Below are 24,627 nucleotides of genomic sequence, written 5' to 3' on the forward strand. Positions count from 1 at the left end.
AGAAGAGGACTGGGAGGAATCCCTTCACAGTGGCGACCTCCTGGTTCAACTTCGGGCTGTCCAGAGGGCCTGCGAGAGGGTGGAGGGCCACGGTCTTCCGGTCCCTACGTGGGAGCGGCCCGCGACTGCTACGGATTCCCCCTAAGCGGGGCCGTTACAACGCAGTTCCTCAGGACCTGAATAAAGTTCTTTGTCTGTCTGTCTGTCTGTCTCGCTACTGATAACGAAAACGTGCCATAGTTTCAGAGCTCTGAGGACCGCTAAACTCTGTGTGATCATATCAATGGCAAGCTGTTAGCACCGTCGACCACGTACGCTTTCTGGCATATGGGACAGCGCTGCGTGCTGCATATTGAGACCTTGCTGGTTCGACGCCGCAAGACAGAAAGTTTCCTTTTTTTTTATCTTTGCAATCTGTCAGTATATATTCTACAACCTCATATCCGTGACGAAAATATGTCGGCGAACTGCTGGTGAACCCTGGCATAAACCAGTTACGTGTTAAAAACATTGTATATGTATATCTCCGTGCGCTTTTCTTCTTTCACTTTCACAGTATTCGCTTTACACCCACAGAACTGTAAGCAATGCTAGGCGCAAAATCACGCCTTAGTAGTCAAGAAGGTTCACGAGTAAATGTAGCAGTTATCGTTCCGCTTTAATTGCGCACAGGACGCGAGCACGCAAGCTGATTCCATAGCTTGTGCAGCGACTACAGTGAGGAGCTTATAATAGTGATTCAATGCGCGATGTATACAAAACGGGCAACGATGACTAGTTTTTCTATGTCTGACACTCTGTGGGCCGCTATCATTGCACAGCGTGCGCTGATTGTAGCAGTAGCAGTTTCAGTTTACGTTTCAACGCCACAAGTTCCGCCAAATAAAGAGTTTTCATCTTGAACATGCCGACTGCTGCCCTCGTCAACGTCACGACCACGCGACAATATCACCGCTTATGGCATATCATAACAGTCGGCGACAGTGAAGTGATCCATACCACTGATTCTAAGACTGTGCTTCGTTAATTCACTATACGTTGCTCTATTTCGCAGTGAATATCGCAGCCCACCTTTGCATCTCGTCAGGCTCCGAAGCCGCGCTGGGGCGAAGTTCCGCTGGAAGGAAATCTACGCCTCGCTCGTCATCATCTCCTGCATCGTCATGGCCCTAGTCGCCATCGTCGCGTGGAACAAGAAAATGGTGCTGCGGGCTGCTACATGCAGTTTTAATTTCTCTGCATGCTCGCACTGCAAATCGCGAGCACAAGCTAATTGTAATGCGCGTAAAATTAACTGTCAGGTACCCACACTAGACACCGGAAACACCACGCTAGTTTCGGTTTCAGGGAACATACACACTATTAACGGTTGCCGGGCATCCCAAGATCCAGTTGAACGGAGCTAAGTTGATGCGAATGTTCGCAATTATCGGCTTTCACGAGTTTTTACCTACTAATTTGATACCACTCTAAAGAAATGTTCTTTTGTTTGTTTGTTTCCTATTTTGTGAATTTTAAATCAGGCGAAGTGCAGGAAGGGGTTGACTTGAGTTCATAGCGCTTGTCTCCACACCTTCTCGCCACTCCCTCAGCGATATTAAAAGTTGTGTCGCGCTATGTTATCTCACTCGGTGGGCGTGCTAACTACGTGAACGACAAAGACAGCAAGTTGTGGCGGGCAGACAACAGAAGCCGTAATGAGCTATGCGAGCTAGTCAACCACGTATTCGACGGAGATGGCTATAACGGGTAACACACGTTTTCCGCAGCTTATCAGTATGTCAGCTGCTATTATCTTGTCAGCTGCTCAACGGTTTTTCAGGTTTCGAGTGGCATTGGGTGAGTACATAAATTTGCACTCATGATTTGTTCAGGTTTTATATTGCATGAGTACATAAGTAAACCCAGTTCTCTGCAACCTAGACTGGATTGACAGAAGTACAGTGTGGCTAGTCTAATTGGTCAAGACGCCATCCCACGCTGTTGTCGGACAAGTGCGTTTGATGAAAGATTTGAATTTGTGTTGGCTAGGCTACACTGTTTTCTCTTTGTTTTGTCGTGTAGTTCAGATGATGTCAAGTAATTATAGGCCCCTTCCTGTTTTGAAAATTCATGTAACCGTGGCTTTAAAGTTTGGACTCTTTGTTTATTTATTTATTTTTTAGCAATACTGTCAATCTTATCAGATATGATAGCAGGGAGGGCATATGAAAGCGAATATTTGTTTACACAAAGTCATAATGATATAAACACAAGAAAAAGCCGGAATTACAAAATGGCATACAAATCATAGATTGTAGACTGCCATTATAAGACCACACACTCAAACAATTTTAGTAATAGCGAAATCATGAACTAGGTTATCGCTAACAACGACTGCAAAAAGATAATGCATGCAATTGTAATATGAGGTGGGGTCAACAAGTAGACATTTTTAACAACTTATTCAAACAGTTTTATGAACAATAAACTAATCAAAAAACATGTCACTTGATATATAACGCGGATACAAATCTTTTGTTACTTTTATTACTGTCACTCAAATGAATGTGATAGACTAAATGCTTCCCGAAATTACTACAGAGAATGCCGCTAGAGCCAAGGTTTTGATAAGGGAAGTTTTCTTTGTGTAAGCAACACTGTAGCCTTGACGATATGATGATTATGAGTAGGATTTAACCCAAAACCACTATATGATTATGAGAGACACTGTATTGAAGGGCCCTGGAAATTTCGACCTCCTGGGGTTCTTTAACATGCACCCAATACTGAGCACACGAGCCTACAACATTTTAGCCTCCACCGGAAATGCAGCCGCTGCAGCCGGGATTTGAACACATGACCGGCGGGTCAGCAGCCGAGTACCTTAGCCACTAGACCACCGCGAAGGGGCTGCCCTGACGAGAACTAGTCAACTTGCCAAAACACTTTTCCAGCGACGTTCTGTCTTTAAACCAATGTGATCTTGAAAAAGAAATCTTGAAAAAAAAAACCTCTGGGGATTTTCCAGCACTTTGTTATACTGAAATATTCACTAAATCGACGATAATTCAATTGAGAGTTCGCTGTATACAGCTCCGAGAAGACAGCATCGGAAACACAAAATGCTGCAGGCTATTTTTATATTTGAAAAAGAGGCGAAATGCTTCGGTCGTTCGCATCTCACCTAGAAGGTCGTGTGGACATAAGCAGACGCTGTTCTACGAAGTCAGTATAATCAGTGTTCATTGTTTCGTAGAATTCAACTCGGAGGAAGTAAGAAAAATTACACTTAGAATTATTTCGGGGAGCTTTCTTTTTTCGACACGATGTGGCGTCATGTCGTGTAGACGTCATCTGGACGTGTTCTATTTCTCACAGTACTGGAGCTTGATGCTGCTTTCCAAGTTGTCAGTGCAGACTGTCTACGATGCGATCCAGACTTAAAACACAGCCCTAGCAAGAGCTGCTCCAGACCCTACGAGGCTTACAAGGCCCGGCAATTTCTCGAAAAACTCGCATTGTCTCCATCAAGTTCACGTACGGGAGCGCCCACACAGTCACTAAAGGTGTTGGCCACAAAAACTATTTCATCACGTATACTAACAGGCCCTTCTTGGGACACTAGAGCACAGCTCTTCAGGCGATTGTAGCGTGTACAGAAAAATATTTTCGCAGTCACGTGCTTCATCGAGTTCTATGGTGGAAGCGAGGGAGACGAGAGGACAGAAAATATTCTCAACTAGGTTCGTCCCGGAAGCTTGCATTTCAGCAGTGAACTGATCCGTGTGCCTCACATGAACGAGTGTGTCAGTAAAACCTGGTGAAGAGTCACGGGAACAACAGTACCCCGAAGCAAAACTGTCACTCTCATCTTTTGTGTTTCTCATCTCTGTTTCTGTGTGCCTGCGCAAAAACTTCAAGATGAACATTAACCTCGTTGTAAAAAAAAAATCCAGGAGAAGCGAAATGGGCAGCGGCAAGTTTTGCCCATGTACGTATTGCTTCACGCCAGTGAGACTCCTAAGACATTTGTGATACCGTGCAAAACTTTTTTCTCTTGTCGACTCGATATGTGCAGCAGTCAGCACGCTCAGCACGCTCAGTACGAACGCTTCGCAGCATGGCCTGGACAAGTTTCGAGGGACGCTGGCACCACGACGTGTCTCTCGGTGCCTTGGCGGACGCCGACGATAGTTGTAGCACCACTAGGTTTCACCGGTCGACTTTCCTTTCTCTTGTGTCGGACCGGCTCACAGCCCCACCTATCGTCAGCTGGAACAAACGTGACGGCCGACCTTTCGTAACGCTGGCAGCAGTTTAAGACAGTCCAGGCCATGCTGCGTCATCATTTGTGTTAAGCGTGATAATGGATGTACGTACATAATAAAGTCTCGTTACAAGTGTGGCCTCTGTTATCGTTTTCAGGGTGCAAGGCACAAAGAACCCAAGTCACTAAGACAGGAGGGTCCGTTTGGTCATCCTGAAACGGTTGCACCAATTGCAGAGCTGGTAAATACAGGCTTACTTACTATTAATTCTTAATTATTACCTGCTACCAACGTTAGCAGAAGTAGCTGGGGACGAATCGAATTGTTTTTGAACAACACGCTAGAATTCTAGCTATTCAAAGGGTCTAGTATGACAAATTGAGTCGAACGCCCTTCTTACACCAAGAAGTACTTACATGGCATTGTCCTGCTTGGTATGAGAGGTGTTAATAAATCGTGAACGTGTAAAAACGGTGGCACTCGTCGATCTACCTGCAATGAAATCATGCTTCTGCTGGCAGATGTGTTATTGTTTACACAAATAAAGCATTAAATGGTAGCACAATAGATTCTTCGAAGAGAGTGCTCACTGTACTAAGAATAGTTATTGATTTACAATTACTCGGGTGTTTCAGATCACCTATTTTGTACACTGAAATAACTTTTCCGACTTTCAGTTATTGCGTAATGAAGCGCGTGGCAAAGGGTACTACATAACATATCTATATTGTTTTTTTTTTCCGAATCATAACCCCAATATCATCGAGTTCATATTTCGCAGGTAAGTTTCGCATGATAGTTTTTCTACATCAAGTGTTATTTCGCAGAAAATAAAGACACTTTCGAAAGATTTCTCAAGCTAGATTGTGGAAACTGTAATGGCAGACTGTTTCTAAAAGGTCTCACATATTTTTGAGAAATGATTCTTAATGTTATTAGTTCAATACGTAACCTTATATTTTACAACATTGAGAGACAAAAGATGACTCAATACTGAGTTTCAATGCACCTTTTATTTTTAACAATGCTACATGGTTATAGGATGCTTCAAGAATTAAAGGATGTTTTTTTCATTAATAAGTAGGCGTGGGCAAGTATTATTGTTGCGTTAATATCATCAATGAAAGCAGCTGCGATTAAAGCGTACTTTATGAAATCACCTTCTGAGACCTTCTTGGGTATGAGAAGCCACCATATAATTGTGAGGCATGCCGTAATGAAGGTTTACCAGTTTCTACGACCTCTTAGAGTTTCTTAACGCGCTAAGACATTGCACGCCGCATGGGTCTCTTGCACTTTGCTTGCCTTTAAATAAGACAGTAGCAGACGCAATCTAGCCCCTCTCGTCAGCAAAGCACGTTGACGCTGTGCCATCTCATGGCCTGATAGACTTCCTTACACCGAAAACAGGTGATTTTCACGGACCACTTGAAATACACACAAGTTTTCCGTACAACTTCTGAGGTAAATAGGTACACAACTTTATTGATTCATGAAAGGGTCGTGTAAGGGGTGAGGGGGGAGGGGTAGTGAAAGCAGGACGATTATGGGCCTTGGGGCCGCTCTAGGTGGCCTCTCTGGCCTAGCCCTCTGCCCGGAGCTGTCATTCCAGAAGCAAGCAGCGCATCCAGCGCTCCTGGTGGTTTGAGCCTTGTCACAGAGGTTTTGGTTTGCTCGAGCAATTCACAAAGACGAGATTGAAGTCGGCCCTGGTGCTAGGGCACAAGTTACAATGAGGAGAGGTTTTGCCAAGCGTAATAAGGAAGAGAAGAAAAAGAGTCGTGTCTGAGACAGTTTGAAGTCTGCTGCCGAAAACCTGGTCACTTCTGGAGAGATATTTATGCGGTAGCGATAATGCGGAGCTGAACATTATAACGTATGTGCGGAGGTGAACACTGTCCGCGAAATAGTCAAAAAAACTCCTGATATGTGAAAGTGCTTTCATGCCAACTTTTTTTTTTTTTACTGTGAACTGATTACTGTGCACAGAAAAGTTGAAAGTACGACTCGTCTTCAAAGGCAATAAATATGCTGGTCGCTACAATGGTCTTGCAGAATAATGGTGCGAACTACTGGCAGCCCAAGGCTCGCGCATCTGAGGACAAGACCAATGTAAAAGCAGAACCGGAAGCTCAGCTCAAAGTAAAAGCCACACTGACACCCAGTTTGCCGACGCTTGACCCCAAAACCGATGAGGACGACAGATCCCAGACAGGCAGCTACGATGCACCACTGGTCGTCGAAGCTGAGCGTACCGCTGCCAGTGAATGCACCAGCCCACAGTGCGGTGAACTCAAGAAGTGGTTCGAAGAGGTTGTGGTCAGCCAGGCTGATCCGTGCAGGGAGCGCAACACCTTCGTTTGCAATGCTTCGCTCATACTTCCTGGCTGGGATGGTATGGCTGGAAAGGTTAGTGCAGTCGTTTATGGGCGTCGTTTATCATTATTGTCACCCTGGTGCCATTTAAATTTCGCGAAGGCTTTGGATTGGCACATTGGGAATGTCGGACTAATAACGCAGTAAAAATAAGGTGCAATCATCAGTGCAGCTTAACAAACTCTGCAAGGCAGTAAGTGATAAGACAGCAATGGTATAAGGTATGTACTTGATATAATGATGGTGACGCAAAAACTATCCTGAGCTGTGCAGTGACGCGATGTTGAGGGAAGTCAAGAATTGAGAACGTAACGTTTATTACTTCACTATCAAAGAGTTTAGAAAGATGGGCAACACATTTCTCTCCGGTACTGTGTCTCTAAACTATGTCTCGCCCTAGGGACAATATCTTTTTTTTTCACGATGACAATTCTTTTTTGCAGACATCATCAGATCAGCGCATGTTGCCGCGCACGCATTCGGGTACTGCTTCCGCTAAAGAAGGGGCTACTGGGGCTGGACGTTCGAAGGAGGCGGTTGGCTTAAGCGAGCTCTCCGAGTTGTGTCTACGATACGCTTGGAATCCGGAGGAAGGTGTTGAAGACATCTTGATGTTTCTTTCGCAATTCAAACTCGACCTGCGGAAGATCACCGATGACGCGACAGAAGATCTTCTGGAGCGCATGATGGAGCTCTCTTTCGGCTATGGCCTCAATCCTGTCGTGTCCTTCTCCATGCAGTACAGCGTCACGAGCGTCGCCGATCACGCCGTCATTCTACAGGTTGTCTTCATATGTATATCTGTACAATACAATTATTTGCTTGATTGATTATAACTGTTAGAGCTCAGAACCAACTGCAGAGAAATTTCACATTGGTTATGTGCATAATGGGTCCCATAGTGCACTGCAGTTACACTAATTTATATTTCTTTAAATATTTAATAGCATAAGTATGCACAAAAAGAGGGCGTTCATACATTATCATGTATGGTCATGCAGACTTTTCAAGCAAGATTATTGTAGTTCAAAAGAAGGAATCTGCCAAATAAGTTAGGACAATGCCTAGTAATTTTATTATGCGTATTGTTTTATAGCGCAAGGTACACTTATAGCCGAGGAGTACCGGACTATGGCAGTAGCGCCTACGGATTTCATAATTTATATACATAAGTCCTCAGTATAGGAAAAGCCTTATTATTTCAACTAATAAGGCATTGTTTAGAAACCAAATATAGCTTTCTACAATTTTTGTCTGCAACAATGATTTTTTTGTTGCCTGAAACTTTTCGGTTTGATTTGAAAAATTTGATTTTCTAAAAAAAAAAGAGCAGAGAACCTTTGAGCTAAAGCTTGTGAGCTAACATTTTACCGCAAGTTCAAATAGGTGGTAAGCCCATTGTTTCCAAACTAGTCAAATCCCAATTTAGCCATCGTAGAAAAAACAAGCCTGTGATATTCGTCCTAATTTATTTTGAGGATATTGTAGCGTGTGTTGTAATCCACATTTCGCGATCTATAAATAATAGTGCCACGCACTTTTCGTAATAATTGACGATGTCATCCCATGCTAGTAGAGAAAATTCCATGGGGCGTTCCGCGTGGTCTCCCATTGAGGCATATTCTATAGAAAGGAGTCAGCCATCGCAAGTTTTTTTTTTTTCGAAATTGTGCAAGGGTGCACTTTTTTCAATACAAGTTCACAAGCCTAATAAAAGGTTTCGTATGTCATTCCAATTATTCCGTATATTTCAGTACGGAATTCATATGGTATACGTTTTCCACGTGTTATCTTAAAGGACCCCTGCCGGCTAAAATTTTGTTCGCAAGTTTATCACAGTAATTTGTAGTTTTGCGTCTGCTAAGGCTGAAATTAAATTGTAAATGCTCTAACACGTCGCAGAATTAACATTAGCGGCGTTAAGTCAGAACGATTTTGCGTCAGTTTGAAACGCCCGCCCAAATACCGTAAGAAACTAGCGCCCCACAGCGGCGCAGCGCCTTCGACTGTTTTCAAATAGGGGACCCGCATGCAGTGAAGAATAAAACGATCTGGGTGCTTTGAGCATGTCCCCCTTAGAAAAAATAAAAGCATTCCTGGCGTAAGCAGCCAAAACCACCTTAAGAGCAGCCCGACAACAGAGCGAGAGGGATGTCAAACAATAGTCCTCCCCTGGTGCTAATCGGATTCTCTTTTTGCCCCGCCGCAGTGGTCTAGTGGCTAAGGTACTCGGCTACTGACCCGCAGGTCGCGGGTTCGTATCCCGGCTGCGGCGGTTGCATTTCCGATGGAGGCGGAAATGTTGTAGGCCCGTGTACTCAGATTTGGGTGCACGTTAAAGAACCCCAGGTGGTCTAAATTTCCAGAGCCCTCCACTACGGCGTCTCTCATTATCATATAGTGGTTTTGGGGCGTTAAACCCCACATATCAATCAATCAATGGTGCTAATCGGGGTACTGTGCGCGCCCCGCAAATGTTGATCCCTACCTCACAAGGGTTGTCACAGTCTACGTCAAACCGCAAAAAGTGCCGATTCCACCTGTATACTCGGAAGAGCACGCACCCTTACTTTAACACCAAATTAAAATATCCTTTAGGCTACGCTGGCCACTAATAATCGGTCAGAGGTGTCCCCGCATTCCGGGTATCAAACAACACAAGCATTTAGAGTTTCTAAACTTAGTATCAGGGTTCCTTTAACAAATTTACAGAAACATGTGGAGTTTTTGGAATAAAAGACGGAACGTCTACGTAGAGATGCCGTTTAATTTTGGGTTCCTGCAAGACTCTCAATTCTTCTACTGTTTGTTAAAACCCCCAATCGTCAATCGCTCATGAAGGGAAAAGTTGACTCACAGTTGCTGCAATTATATGCTTGAAAATTTGAACTTATACACACGTCTCACTTGTGGCAGATTAGCACTAGCTCTGAGCTTGAGGAATTCTTCTGGTCCTTGGAAAGAATGGATGAGGAGGCGGTGGAAGATTTCTACAGACTTGTGCTCACTCGGTACGCCCTGGTACAGGACACCGACATTGCTCAGCTGCTGCAAGAAAACGACGAAGCGAGTGAGTGAGTTTGTGAAAAGCCGTTACTCAACGACGTCGAATAAAAACTGTTTAAAGTGAGTCGATAGTTAAGTTTGGATATCGTAGCTACGTCATCTCCTTTTTGCGCTATAAAACACTGTTAGGTTGTTGACGTACTCACAGCTTTACTCCACAAAAAAATAAACGCATGATTCTAGATTGAATAACACTTTGGGTAATCACAAGAACGAGAAATACCTAATATACTGATTTCGATCTATTTATGTTGTGATCGGTGGTGTCCCAGTGTCTCGTAAAGTTTCTTGAGGTCATGCAAATGTTTCGCCAAAACACCACAGGGCCTTGTCCAAGTGATGGCGTTCAATCATGGTATGATAACATGCCGTATCCTGACACCACAGACCACAAATCGTTGTGACGTGAATGGGACGTCATGGAGACATTGTACGCCGTCAGATGATGACGTCATCACACGACGTCATTTCTGGTATAAATGTGGGCGGATCGAGAAAGTAATCCTAGACCACGTCAGCTTGCAAAATGCTTTGGTTGGTGCGCTGGAAAGATCAAAATAAAATTGACTGAGAAGAACTATTGAGCACTGCTTCCGCTTCATCTTTGGTGAATGTACAAGAGGATGTGTGAATTCCTATTTATAGCCTTTTGAATATTGAAGTGAGGAAAACTTTTTCGCAGTTCTATATGGCAGTGGACCACACGCCCACTTACTTTTCTTTCTTAGTTTCAGATATTCTTAACGTGACCGCCGATCCCAGCCCTTGGGCAAAGATGAGTATTGCCGAGGTTTCTGAAACTACCGGAGTGTCGGCAGGTCTGTATTGTTCTTTTCCAATCACTTACAGCATTCTTCAATGTAACGAAAGTCGTAACGGAATCGCAAGCGTTCACTTCAAACGCCGGACAATCTTACAAAAAGGTGCTGCAATACTCCTGTATTACAGCGAACATATGAGTAATAAGATTCCTAGCTGGTTACTCTCGATCGTTTGACAAGTTACCTGACTTTCTTCTCAAGTATTATTGCACAGAATTAGTTGTAGCCTTCTCTAGGTCCGGAGTTTCACAAATGATGTTCACAGAAGTAGCTTTCGGCTCCGCCGCGGTGGTCTAGTGGCTAAGGTAATCGGCTACTGACCCACAGGTCACGGTATCGAATTGCGGCTGCAGCGGCTGTATTTCCGATGGAGGTGTAAATGTTGTAGGTCCGTGTGCTCAAATTTGGGTGCACGTTAAAGAACCCCAGGTGGCCTAAATTTCCAGAGCCCTGCCCTACAGCGTCTCACTCAATCTTATGGTGGTTTTGGGACGTTAAACCCCAACTATCTATCAATCAATCAATCAATCAGAAGTGGCTTTCGTACTCCGCGGCACAGTATTTGGATGACTGAGAAACACGTAACTTGTGAAATCATCTGCGAGTACTTAATGTGCTCCGAATTCTAACGGCTGACGCAAGGAATCCTTTTTCTTACAACCAAACTGCAAACTTATAAATAATATTAGTCAGCTTTCTCAGCTAAGACAGCCGCAACAGGGAAGCACCATGGCGATCTACTAGACAGACTCACCGGCAACGTGATAATGAATGCCTTCGTTTGTTTGAAATCGTTATTTGAAACATGTCACTCTTTTTATTGATCTCGAAAAAAGCCTTTGATCTATTTGTTGTGAAGCTCTTTTGATGGCCGATAAATGCAATCGAAGAGAGGGCGATAACCATACGCGGCCTCTATTCAGTCGCCTCCTCCTCCCACCTTCACAAGTGTGGTCATATTCAAAAGGATTTTTCACTGGAAGACTTAGTAATCCATGATGACAACCACGTGAAATAAACTTAGACAATAAGTACACGCACAGGTGTGCACTAGCATTGCAAAGTTCATTGAAAAGTGGCTTGGTTAAATGTAGAAAGTGTGCTGTGTATCTTATTGCCTTGTCTAGACGAAAGTTACATATTGGCCAAACCGGGTGGTCTTTGAATAATTGTGTAACAGATCACAGGACCCCACTGAATGTTTGGCCTTCATTGAATTTGTGCTTGCATTGTATAGATTACGAGCGTCATCCGTTGCTGCGTCAAACAAAGGTGATATTCCAGCATCGAGATAAGAGAGCACAGGAAACAATTCATGTGTTTTTCATTCACAAGTATGGCGACACGGGCGTTTCTATAGGCCATCGGTTACGCTGCACAAACTATAGGTTCGTTATCTAGCTGCCAACCTCTATTCGGTCACATGATTTTTGTTTGTTTCTTGTTCTTTAGTTCTTTATATCTGTTTTCTTCAATAAACGTTCAGTCGCTAGTCTTCGGTAGTGGGGCGTATTCTCTGTCACAGTTTATTTGCCTCAATACTTTGTTTGATTGATTGATATGTGCAGTTTAACGTCCCAAAACCACCATATGATTATGAGAGACGCCGTAGTGAATGGCTCTGGCAATTTCGACCAGCAGGGATTTTTTACGTACACCCAAATCTGAGCACACGGGCCTACAACATTTTCGTCTCCATCGAAAATGTGGACGCCACAACAAGGATTCGCTTCCACGACCTGCGGGTCAGTAGCCGAGTACCTTAACCACTAGACTACCTCGGCGGGGCTCAATACTTCGTAGACTGGCACATTCCTTCGGCTTAGCCGTGTAACAACATTGGCGAAGGACTAAGAAAAAGGCGCGTTCTTCTGAAGTGGTGCAGATATTGAAAAGTTTGTGGAAGAAGATAGGCTTCAAAACTTCTTCCAACAGATGGCTCTGGCGTTTTCCGGTCTTTCGCAGCTCTCTGGAAAAAGCTTCTACGCGGTTACTGTCCTTTCCAGTCAACGTGCGAAGATTACATAGTGACGGACAAGCGAGCGCTAGCTCTGGTGGCGTTTATGGCTCGGGATGGAGAAACTCTCAACATGCGTCGCCAGCTGGCGTGGCATACTCTACTGCACTTGGTCGGAGCAAAGGCAGACGTTCTGGCGCTGCTTAACCGGACAGGTAGCAAAAGCGATTATCACGAGGACTACGATTTCGCAGTGAGATTTTTTTTTTTTTTTGCCTTTAGACTTTGCAAAGATGTTCGCCTTAGAAGGAACTGCACGATAAGCTTGTGAAAGTGGATACTAAATAGAAGCACCCACAGTGTATCTACCGTTGTAGTGAATGCTTCGTTTTTGAGCTTAAAAACTTCCCATCAGATACTGCAATTTCCTGTGTACCAACTAAGGCAAGTGAATTTGCTTTTCTGATCTTGCTAACTCTTCCTATTTCCTGCGATAAACTTATAGAGCAATGACGCTTCCACGCTACGTTTCATTATCTGAAAAGTACTAGTAGAAGCTGATAACCATTAAATAAAACGGGTTATTTTTTATACCAGTATAGCACAATGAAGCCCCAGTGTTATCACTCGGTAAGTAAAGTCCGAAAGTGTTAAATAAGATTAAAGAAAAATAGGTGGTTAAGTGCCAGTATATAAGTATATCTGATCATTTCACGCCTAATTCTAACATTTAGAGAATGCCGCGTCAATGCTTAATATGCGAATAAACTTGGAAAATGGAAGCAAAAAACGTATACGTGACAATCATGTAATCGCATCGCACTGACTTTCCTCCTTCCGTATACTGTTATATATCCCGCGTCAGCTCTCTCTCTCTCGATCACTCTCTTCATCGAATTTCGTAGCCCCGTGATGGCACTGATAGGATGACCCATAATAGTTACATAAATATGCAGTAGCATAATTGATTATGAAAATACAATCAGAGCTACAAAAATATTATGGCATTTCACGAGGTTGCATTTCCGCGACAAAAAAAAAAACATTCTAGGAACTAGACCTTAAAAATCTGCGTACTCTATTGCGGCTTAGTGTACTCAGCAGTGTCTTGATAAATCATGCGAGATCAATATTTACTATACTTCACTCTTTGTGTCACTTTTAAATGTCTTGTTTACAAAATTATGTTCTTCATCTTCATGACAGACAAGTTCCGAGTCCAAATGTGAACGGCTTTTGCACAGAGTGAGCGGAATCCGTGGCGAGGCCATCGACCTGTTTGAGGGTAATTGCCACAGTTTCTTGCTACCGCGGAATCGCTGAGCGTGAAGAATCACAACTGTACACTGAATAGCATACCTCTACACTTAAATAGATGTATTACATTGAAATATATCCAGTTAGTCTCTGTATTATCTACAGATCGTCACTTAGGCGTTAAGATCTTTTTATGCATAAATGCATAGATCTCATGAGTCACGTATACACAGTAAATAATGCCACAAGCTAATACTAATAATGAGATACAGTAAATAATGCCACAAGCTAATACTAAGCATTCGGAGTGAATTGATAAACTTTGAAGAACTTCCCATTACTTTTCCTTAACGACATGCATGTTGTTTTCAAGACAAAGCATATCGCAATTCAAAGCACACCAACGCTACACCACACACACGCTACAGAAATGTGCATTTCTTACATATGTGTCAATAATGCCCACCATGATGGTGCAGGTACTAAGTCTTATTTACGAATGAGTTGTGTTTGAGTTCAGTAACTAGAATCCAATAACCTGTTCCGCCTTCTATATTGCATGGTTCTGACACAGGTGACGCTGCCGTACCCGCTGAATCCATCGTCAGCGTGGCCAACTTTATGGCGCAGTTCCAAAATGCGATAGCTTCCATCATCAGCAGTCCATCGGACAACAAAGCCGACAGACTGGCTGTCAGTGCCCCAGTGCTGCGCGAAGAGACATTCGCGGATGAAAACCAGACACTGCTTCAGGAAGAACAACATGGCTACCCCTTCGCAGCCTTTAGGGTGATTGAAACGTTTTTGGCCCATAATCTCCTGATAATCGATGTTGCTGAAGTGAAATTCTCGCCTTGGTTGCTTATTTCAATCGTCTTCACGTCGGCTGTTCTTAAAGGTATACGCTAATCATGAGAATTTCCTGAATTTGTCTCTGCGCTGTTAGTATGGCCGTGGTCAGTGTTGTTTTCAAATTTGTGATGAGTGCTGATGAAGTGCTTGTAAACCTTGTACTTCTACAGAAAAGCAAACGAAATTAAACAATCAGCCTAAACGGTGGCTATGAACGTTCTGATAAAAATATCTTGGTGCCGGCAATTTTCAGATAAGGTTCGTTTGGTCACCTGATTCCATTATACAGCAAACTGGCACATGATCCAAAGTCGCGCTACACTAATCATGGCACAATATTTTCTCAAGAGCTTCTGCAGATAAATCGTGCAGATCGCTGTTGCACCCTGTAGTTAACAAACAGCAAAATAGTTTATCTAGCATGCGTTTTTGTCTTCTATATATCTTGTGCATGGCAATGCTTCGTTGCTATATAAGTATTTCTGCACGACAACCTAATAATCACGCACGTTGACGAAGTATGGAGTATCGCTGAATACGTACTGTTGGTGTAACCAGCGTTTCGGCGCGAGAATTCGTCTTCTTGGGAACAGTACGTGCATCGCTTTGCAAGCACCTTTGTCTGTGCCTTGCTCAACCTACCGCAAGTTGAATGGTGAAGCAAGGAAGATAGCCTTCGCGCGAACGATGTCTCGTCTGATTTTTGCGTTCAGTGAGTTCTCATCAGTTCAAACCTCTATTATCCGCTGTACTACTGTTCTATTCGGACTCTGTGAGAGGCTTTCACGTAGTGCAATTTAGGCCAACAATTCTAGTTCAAAATACTTATATGATACTACTGAATGTGTGAGCCTACTCAGCCAAAACGAATGAAATCAAGAAACTTTCACAATGAACACGGCAATTCAAATACCACAAGGAGTTCAACTGCCCTGATAATTATTACTGATAAACATTTCTGAGCGATGCTCCTCACAATCAGTACTTTCATAATGAGCTTTACAAAGGTGCAGCTCTTTAGTAAGATTTTTTTTTCGTTGTGTTAAAAAAGATTGTTTGATTTGCCAGTGGAGCAATCCTGTTCAAATTTTATTGGTTTCATTTTATTTTGGGGATGTGCTGAATGATATACTTTATTGATTTGTCGGTATAGGGAAGTTTTTTTACGAGTATTATAGCTTTCTTTTATTATAAAGCAGAGATCTGTCATAACTTCTACAAAGTGATTGATTGGGCTGGTTGGCGCTGCATGGTAGACAAAGAGAGTGCTTAACAGCGCAAACAACAGGAGGGGATAAAAGAGACGAGAACAGATCGCTGATAGCGAGCTTGTTGTGTGCGCAGAACAGAACTCTTACACCTATATCGCCAGCGACCTTCTTTAGCGTATAGGGGGAAACCTCGTGTACGTGGCACAGCGCTCTGTTCTCGTCTCTTCTATACCCTCTTAACGTCTGCGCTGTTTAGCACTTTCTCTGTCATAGGGTTTGATTTTTAGATGGAGCATTTCCTCCAAGCTCACTGCTTTATTTTATCACTCCGGTGTTCTCAGTGATATGGTTTGACTTGTGGGTGGAGCAATTCTATTCGAAGTTCATTGCTTTCCCTTTTTATAGTCCTAATTTCGGCACGTTGCATCAAACACAAATTCCCTATATTCTAACAGCACATTGAAGGCACTGAGGTCCGAGGACTGGCACCCAAAGAAATGAGTTTCCCCGTGCTCTGGCTGCGACGCCTCCGAGCATGGCACGCCCTGCCACCATTATTGCAAGTCCTGCTGCCTGGAATCGCGTCTCTGACGGATGTGACGCACCTAGGCGACCTTTTCCGGATGCCGTACTACGATGCGCGTACGTTGGCGGCGTATAACTTCGCCTCATTGGGACACGTACGTTACAACAATATTTGACTTGTGTGAGACAACTATAAGCGCGTTCTTATAATTTTGAGTAGTTTAGCGTAATAATCGCCGCCCTCGGCTCTTAATCCTTCAATAGGGAGTTTCATCAAGTTACGGGAATTCGGTATGCAATTAGAGTAAGGCATATCCTCCTTTCCAGTCACAGCCCGTCCCCCTGACGACGGGTGTCTCGTTAATAATGCATGCTGACAGGCAACAACGAAACATTAAACACCCGCGGCTTTTTATTTTTTGTGGCGCTGTGGTACCTTCCAGACAAAAAGTCGACGACCAGCAAAGGAGGAGCGGTACGGTAATACCGTACTGTACATGCAAACCATATTTCCATAACCTGCTAAACGACCCCTTATGGCAATCATAGGTGTGCGTACGGAAAGACTGACGGTTGCCCCCCCCCCCCCTAGTCACCAAACAGGTAGGGCGATGCAATGACTCTTCGCAGACCTCCTCCTCCTGAAAAAGAACCCTGCGAATGATTATGGTGACGGCCAATAACTTTTGACTTACGCTTTAATCGTACCAAATACAACAGTATATACATAATAACTCGCAAGCATGAGCTGGGAAATATGAGGTTATATCTACATGTCTTGTGTTTTTCGGGTGTTAATGCATTTCGGCCCTCTGCATGGCATCCGCTCTCTCTGCTAATACGCAATACGAAGTAGGAAGGCCGTGTGAGTGACGATTAATTGATTTGCTTTATATGGTATTAGCAACGACTTCGCGTGTATATGAAGCACATTTCATACTACACTCGCACAGGACGTCAAATCTCAGCCAAAACCAATAAAATCAAGAAACCTTCACATTTAACACGGCGTTTCAAACACCACAAGGAGTTATTCATATGAAAAACTTCATCCTTCCTGTCTGAAAACACCGTTTTAATTGATGGTTTATATGCCGCGGTTTTTTCATCTTTAAGTTAGTACATAGCCTCCTAAAATTATAGAGGAAGGTATGGTTAGTAATAAAAAATAACCCCAATGCGACAATTTTATGTTTGTTAATCATTGTATTGTTATATTAAACAGCAAACAGCCGGGTATAATGTTTACACGTCATCATCTTCCTCAACAAGGCCAGAGAGAGAGCAAGTTGTCGAATTTAAATCACAGCAATGTTCAACCTGGTCGATATTGATTAGCCTTTCGTATCTGTTTTTGGTTTCTTTCCGAAGCTATAGTAGCGCTATCCGTGTCGTGCACTGAGCAAATCTATTCGGACATTACTCAGGTAACCGGACGTGAGTGCTGCTACACTTGATATTGTGGACAGTGTCTTTCATAGAGGTTTGCTATTTACTCGCGAAAGTTCGAGAAGTACTAATACATGAGGCATCATAGACATTCTTGATTGGAACGGCATTGGAAGACTACCCTTCATTCGAAAAACTGTGAGAAGGTACAGTTGTAGAACATCCTGTGTATTTGCATCAACGCTTGCAAGGTTCAACACTACTCGGAATGTGTTTTGATTTGCATAAGATGAAGTATCGAAGTAAACTTCAATAATGCATCTCATGCTGCGGAAGCCTTCATCGCTGGTTCTCAATATTGAACCCAGGTAATAGCCCGAGTGGTGGCTCACAAGTTGGACGAGCTACGGCGGACAGATAAATTCGTAGACCAACAATGGCGGAGCTTCGTGGAGGATGCGGACATCATCGACTCGAGAACAACTTACTGCGCCGAAGCTTTGATTAATGAGGTAGATATTACTGTTACAATTTTTATTCAGCCATACATAAAGACTTGTGTTTGTGTAGCATTAGGTACAAATGTTTCATGAGAACTGCGAGATGGTAAGAGTTTACATAGCTCCTCCGAGCAAGTGTGAATAACATGGACAGCAGCTTCAGTTGTAAAAGCCGATTCTTACATTTGAAGACTGTTTCAAATAACTTGGATATTGAAACCGGTAGCCAATGCTGAAAGGCGATCTCAATCCCCCCCCCAACCTGTCGGCACCCCCTCCCCCTCTTTGTAGTGCTTGCCGTCCACCTGTTGTCACCGATTAGGACAAATTAATGGGACCCCTTTGACCAAACATTTACAGTATTTATGCTATGATAGAGTTTTTGTGCTCGTAAAAACAAAAAAGTAGTGGCTTCGCCAACCTTTCTTGTGTTACTTCAAGCGACCGCCCCCCCCCCCCCTAAAGTAAGTGGTGGGATCTGCCCCTGATCGAAGAGATATATGTATGCAAGGTGCTCAGAAGATATGTAAGGCATATGTGTAAAGCTAAAACAGCTTGGCATTTCATATCTCTGACAACCTATTTTATAAGAAGAAAATTTCTGTTTGTATATAGGTGCAATAAAAATGTATACAATTAGAAGATATGGAATTGATTGATTTGATTGATATGTGGGGTTTAACGTCCCAAAACCACCATATGATTATGAGAGACGCCGTAGTGGAGGGCTCCGGAAATTTCGACCACCTGGGGTTCTTTAACGTGCACCCAAATCTGAGCACACGGGCCTACAACATTTCCGCCCCCATCGGAAATGCAGCCGCCGCAGTCGGGATTTGAACCCGCAACCTGAGGGTCAGCAGCCCAGTACCTTAGCCACTAGACCACTGCGGCGGGGCAGAAGATATGGAATTCAGAAGTGAGGTACATTCAGAATAAATGTTTGAAGTTATTAAAAGCGCTCACAAGGCAACGTCCCACACGAACTTTTGAAGTTACCAGGAAACCATGAATTTAGTCCTAGGCACACCCGCGTTGTAGCTGCGAAATGTGTGCCAATATCGTTGACGTGTTATATTTATTTCCTCGGTGATTTTTTTTTTGTCACAGAAATGTGAAGTTCCACGTTATTTTGAAATGTTACGCCATGAGAAGTCACAAAGAGTGAGGTTCTCATCCTGTACTGTAAGGAGTGGATAACTTTACGCCTATTTAACTTAAGTATCCGCTGCGTTGTTTTTGTATGATTGCACGGGGATCTGTGCTCTAATGAGCTGCTTCGCCTGGTTCGTAAAAGCATCAACTTTCTGTGAGAGAACTACACAGCCCAAATAGTTACACAACGGCTAAAGCTTTATTTATTAAAGAGATGATTTCGTTCGAGCTCTTTAGTTAAACTGGGAAGTTTGTGAAACAAGGAAATTTACTATTCGGTGCAGCGCCTACCATGAAAACCATCAGTAGAGTCTCCGCGGGGAACGCATATTCCAGCTGCTGTGCTGACGTAATATGGATGCTTAACAAAGCAGCAGCGGCAACGGCAGCGGCAGCGGCAATGGCAGCGGCAGCGGCAGCGGTGGCGGCGGCGGCAGCAACGGCGGCGGCGGCGGCGGCGGCGGCGGCAGCGGCGGCGGCGGCGGCGGCGGCAGCGGCGGCGGCGACAGCGGCGGCGGCGGCAGCAGCAGCGGCGGCGGCAGCAGCAGCGGTGGCGGCGGCGGCGGCGGCGGCGGCGGCGGCGGTGACAGCAGCGGCACCGCCGCTGCCACCGCCGCCGTCCCGACCGGACATCAAAGGAATGGCACGCGCGCACTCTTTTGAATTCAGGAGGAAACCCGCGCACGTTAATCAAGAATACAACAAAATAGTTGTTCCTCATGAAATAATTTACGGAGACGAGTATCGGGGACTTAATATTCAATCAAATTTGCCTTCAATTTGATGCTTACTAAAAAACTAGTAACAGAAGGACGCACTTTGAGCACTATCTAACCAGAAAAGGCTGCCACGTTAAACTCGCTGGGCGTAACCTCCTTGGTTTTAGCAACGTTTAGCGAGAGTCGAGCCGCAGTGCCATCAGCTAGCGGCGGTGAAAGGTGGAAACTAGACACTAAGCGTAGGCCGTAAGAGAGTGTGCGCGTGCCACTCCTCTAGTCCCGTCGTGCCACCTCTCGTTCAGTCCTTGGAATGTCCGCTGGATGGCGGTATTTCTATATGATGAATATATGATGAAAAGCTGCGAGATGGCGGTACTTGGTGTGTTCACTAGATGGACGGGCAGATGGACAGATGCGTGGACAGATCGACGGATGCACAGAAGGACGCATGGATGTACGGACGGACGCATTGATGTGCGGACGCACAGAAAGAAAGACGAATGCACGGACGGTGGACACATGAACGGACGGATGCACGCACGGACGGTCGCCCAGACAGACGGAAGCAAGAACGAACGAATGGACAGCAGTGCGGACGGACTGATGGATGCTTCGCCCCGCTCATGATCATGCACTACATTGAAATCCTGTGATTTTTGTCCAGCGCGCCACTTATCCAGCGCTGGTCTCCCATAGCGACATGCAAAAATTGCCATGACGTTCTATTTCCATTTTAATAACACTGCTACACGACGCGCGGGGAAGATTTTTCGTGAACCCCCCACCCCACCCTTGCAATGTCCGGTCAACGCAGACCATGCCAGCACACTTTCATAGCATGGTATGAGAGACTGCCCACATACGAAGGAAAGAATGACGACAACCGTCATTGTGCAAGCAGGACAACGAGCAAGAAACTTTTCAAAAGACGGTCATTGTCGTATTTCGCACAGCCCATGATACAATGTAAGACAACGCTGTATTTCTACCGGGACAATAGAGAGTTTTAGCTCAGTGCGCGCAGCGCTCTTGCGCACGGAACGGGCGAGATAGAGCAAGACTGCGCATGCGCTTAACCTAAAAGAGATGTGTGCGTTTGCGCGCGCTAGATCTCGGCGCTTACGTTGCGCCCGCAACGGCTGTTGCGTAACTTACCGGTGGCTGTTAGACATCTCGACGGCTGCGAGCGTTGACGGCAGGGCTGCTGCAAAAAAAGGCCGCGTCTGTCGTCTACTCCAGTTGATTTCTTCGCCTATAGATGGCGCAAAGCAGCACTCAAATTCCAAAGTCCCTTTACTCAAGGTTGTTTATGCCGTGCACGTTTCGGTTGTGGCGTACGGTAAACTAACGCTGTGTGCGACAGCCTCAGCCGTTACTTACCCAACGCGCCAGGCGTTGTGTTCCTCAGGCGTAACTGAAACTGTCTAATACAGCATGGCTTTAACATCATTTGGTACGTAAGAGTGCCCAGACTGATGAGTCCACTTTTTCGTGCATGCGCGCCACTTACAGCATCGCCAAAATAAGTACCGAAAGATGAAAAAAACTTCACCAGGCAAGACCAGCAGAATCGTTTATTCCACGGTGTCCCCTTGGCTCAGAACACCAACGAGAACGAAAAAGAGAGGCGATGTAGGTTGGGTACAAGTGAAAGCATGACTTGTGGTAAATGTGCTTACAATACTTTTAATTGGGCGTACGTAACGAGCCTGTGTACGAAGCATGACTAACAAAGAGAAGTGCGCATTCGCATTAGTGACGCATCTGCTCCACCAATGCTGTGTACGCTCGAAAAAAGTCAGCGCACGTAAAAGTATACCATACGTAGCAAAGTTATTCAATCATACGAGTTGCGAAACTCCCCATAGGCTCCATGTATCGAAATCTGAACACAGCATTGGCGGAAGTGAGTAGAGATTAGCGCCATCTCTGGACAGCAAAACTATCTAGAAAACGCAATATTTTGTGTTTTTGCGTTCAGCAAGATTGTGAGCGCCGCCGCATTCTGCCAAACAGCATGCCAACGCCTAGAATTTGTTCTTAGGTGAGTTGGTGTCTAAGGGTGCGGAACATGTTACTTTGTCGCAGTGGTGGAGACGTGATAAAGGAAGGAGGAGCTGCCTGTTCTCTTGATGTTGTGTCCTTTTTCATGTTTTCCGCATTGCACTAGAAGTAACGTGGCTATAAGCGGCAGGTTCGTGTGGTAGGTTTCACAGCTAGCACAGCGTATTAGACGGTGCAGTGAAGTCGGTAGTTTATCAGATTCATGTGGCGAGCCCACGGATGTTTACATTTCTGCAAAATAGTGAGCGGCAAGGCGTGATGCAAGCGGGATGCAACGTTGATCCGGGTGGATCCAACCTGTGAGTCTGTCGACAGCAGCAGACGACGTTGCCCGAGCAGCAAACGCCGGTGCCGTTGGAAAGGCTCCACAAACATAGCACCTGAAGAGAAAAGAACGCTTGCAGTGCGAGTTGCAAGTAAATAGCAATGTTCAAGATCCCACTTTCTTGTTATCAGGCTTTCATATATATAGTATCCCAGACGGTGACTCATTGATTTCGCGATTAGTGGAATACTGATTGGTACTGTTGTGCTTTGGTTTCCACTTTACCGTATCTGTGTCTTATTTTTGCGGCCATCACTACCGTCGTGTTAGTGGGACACATGGTGAACCTCAGAGTGGAACAATTAAAAGGATTCGTCAAACTTCCCATGAGCAATCGATCTCAAGCGCACATTTTCAAACGAGCAAGCGAGGAGTAATAGAAATAATCAGGGCGCAGAGTTAAAACCATGGTAACACGAAATTGCAAGCACCACCTTCGACGAAATAAACCTTGACGCTTTGACCCGGCTTTGATTACGTCTTTGCAAAGCGAAAACAGCTGACAGCGGCGGCGGGTGCCGTGCAAGCTATAAGGCCGGCGACAACGCCAATGTTGCGTGCGGCGTTGAGCTGCCTAAAAAAAAAGAAAAGCGCACGCCCAAGTGGCGGTGCAGTGTTTTGTATTGCCGCTCCCAGATAGCGCGACGATCGGCTCACTCCCGCTAGGTCGGCCAATGGCGCGTCCTGGTTTCGGAACGCAGTTTCGCAACTCATATGATTGAATAACTCTGATACGTAGGCCGACGTGTTTGTCACTCTCGCGAGATCTCGATGGAGCCAGATCGCAAGATGGCACAGACCACAAAACCGTGGATCCAACGACTCGGTTCGACTTGGATCCCAGTAGTCGTTATCACAGCCGCTACCACACGATGACGCTAAGAAGCACTCGAAATCTGTTTCATTTCCCCGATGATATGTCTATATAGTTGAACGAAACGCATCCCGGTACGGTCAATACTGTAAACTGAACGTGTCGTTGAGTGTTTCGCTTGCAGCGTACGCAACGTGTGCCGTATACATGGGGTTATTGCGTAAGCCCAACTAAAGGTGCCTAATAAAAGTAGGGTTGCGCCTGGTCTGGCTACTCAATTTAACGAGATGGCCTTAAGCGCACGCTTAAAAAACAAAATTCGTTTGTGCCAAAATTAGAAAACCATATCCTCATACTTGTCTCTCATTTCTTTTTGAAAAAACTTCGTTTTATGTGTTCTGCAGCTGGGTTTCATAATTTCGTGTTTATGACACCACTGAACTGTATTGTAACGCGCTTGGGAAGAAAATTTCTTCGTTAGATTGGGAACTTCATAAAATCTGGATTGGTTAGATTGTGCTCAAGATGTTTGAACATAGTTTATTCGAAGTATTTTGTTTGTTTTCTGTGAACATCTGAAGTATGTTCTCATTTCTCTTGCACGTTCCTTCGCCGAAAGAATGACACGTGGCGACAGAAGAAGGTGAACCTAAGCGACCTTCTTGAGGAGACGCTGATGAACCACGTAGCTGGCTTGAAGATAGCCCACGTCGCCCTTCTGAGGTCGAGCAACACAACCATGGGTTATCGCAGCGAAGGGCAGCTGCTTCCCGGTGTTCGCCTATCGAGCAAAGAGCTGTTCCTTCTGATGCACTGCGCTTTGAGCTGCGCATTGGGTGCCAGAGGTTTTAACCATTTTAGGGAGGAACGTCACTGTATGGTGGTGTACAGGTCCTCCCGACCATTCATCGACAGACCCTGCGCGCGGCCCACTCATGAAAACGTGTTAAACGATTGTCGCTATGTATAAACCGAATACATAAATTATACTGCAAAAAAGTCGTTGGTCGGGTCAGCTCTTTCCGATTTATTGATTGACTGGGGCAGCTTATGACGCATTGTCAGGTATTAAATTGCCTTTTTAGCAAATCAGCCCCTGATATGTTTAATCTCTGTACAGTACCCTGTACATTATTATTTGATTATTCACTCGATTGATTGACTTATTTATTTATTTATTGCTTGCTTGAATAAATAATTAATTAATTTGTTGATTGGTTGGTTGATTGATTGATTGATTCGCTTTGCTGTTATAAGACTTACGATTCTCATAAGCGTGCAACAATTAAATGTAACGTCTGCAGGAACTGTCCGAACGGCGGAAATATGTGAACTAAACATGAAAC

General features: G+C 44.6%; 1 protein-coding gene across 1 annotated transcript; it reads left to right on the forward strand.

Annotated features, from left to right (window-relative positions):
* The first annotated feature begins 4,348 nt into the window (after positions 1-4,348).
* LOC142792739 (uncharacterized) lies at positions 4,349-24,422 on the forward strand. The gene is made up of 12 exons (XM_075885663.1): positions 4,349-4,354; positions 4,408-4,491; positions 6,306-6,659; positions 7,070-7,408; positions 9,543-9,696; positions 10,421-10,510; positions 12,479-12,723; positions 13,677-13,755; positions 14,302-14,516; positions 16,246-16,470; positions 18,073-18,216; positions 23,901-24,422. The coding sequence occupies exons 1-12, from the start codon at positions 4,349-4,351 to the stop codon at positions 24,249-24,251; spliced, it is 2,286 nt and encodes a 761-aa protein (XP_075741778.1). The 3' UTR covers positions 24,252-24,422.
* Positions 24,423-24,627: the final 205 nt, after the last annotated feature.

This window comes from Rhipicephalus microplus, unplaced genomic scaffold (genome assembly GCF_043290135.1).
Source record: "Rhipicephalus microplus isolate Deutch F79 unplaced genomic scaffold, USDA_Rmic scaffold_237, whole genome shotgun sequence".
Lineage (NCBI taxonomy): Eukaryota > Metazoa > Arthropoda > Arachnida > Ixodida > Ixodidae > Rhipicephalus > Rhipicephalus microplus.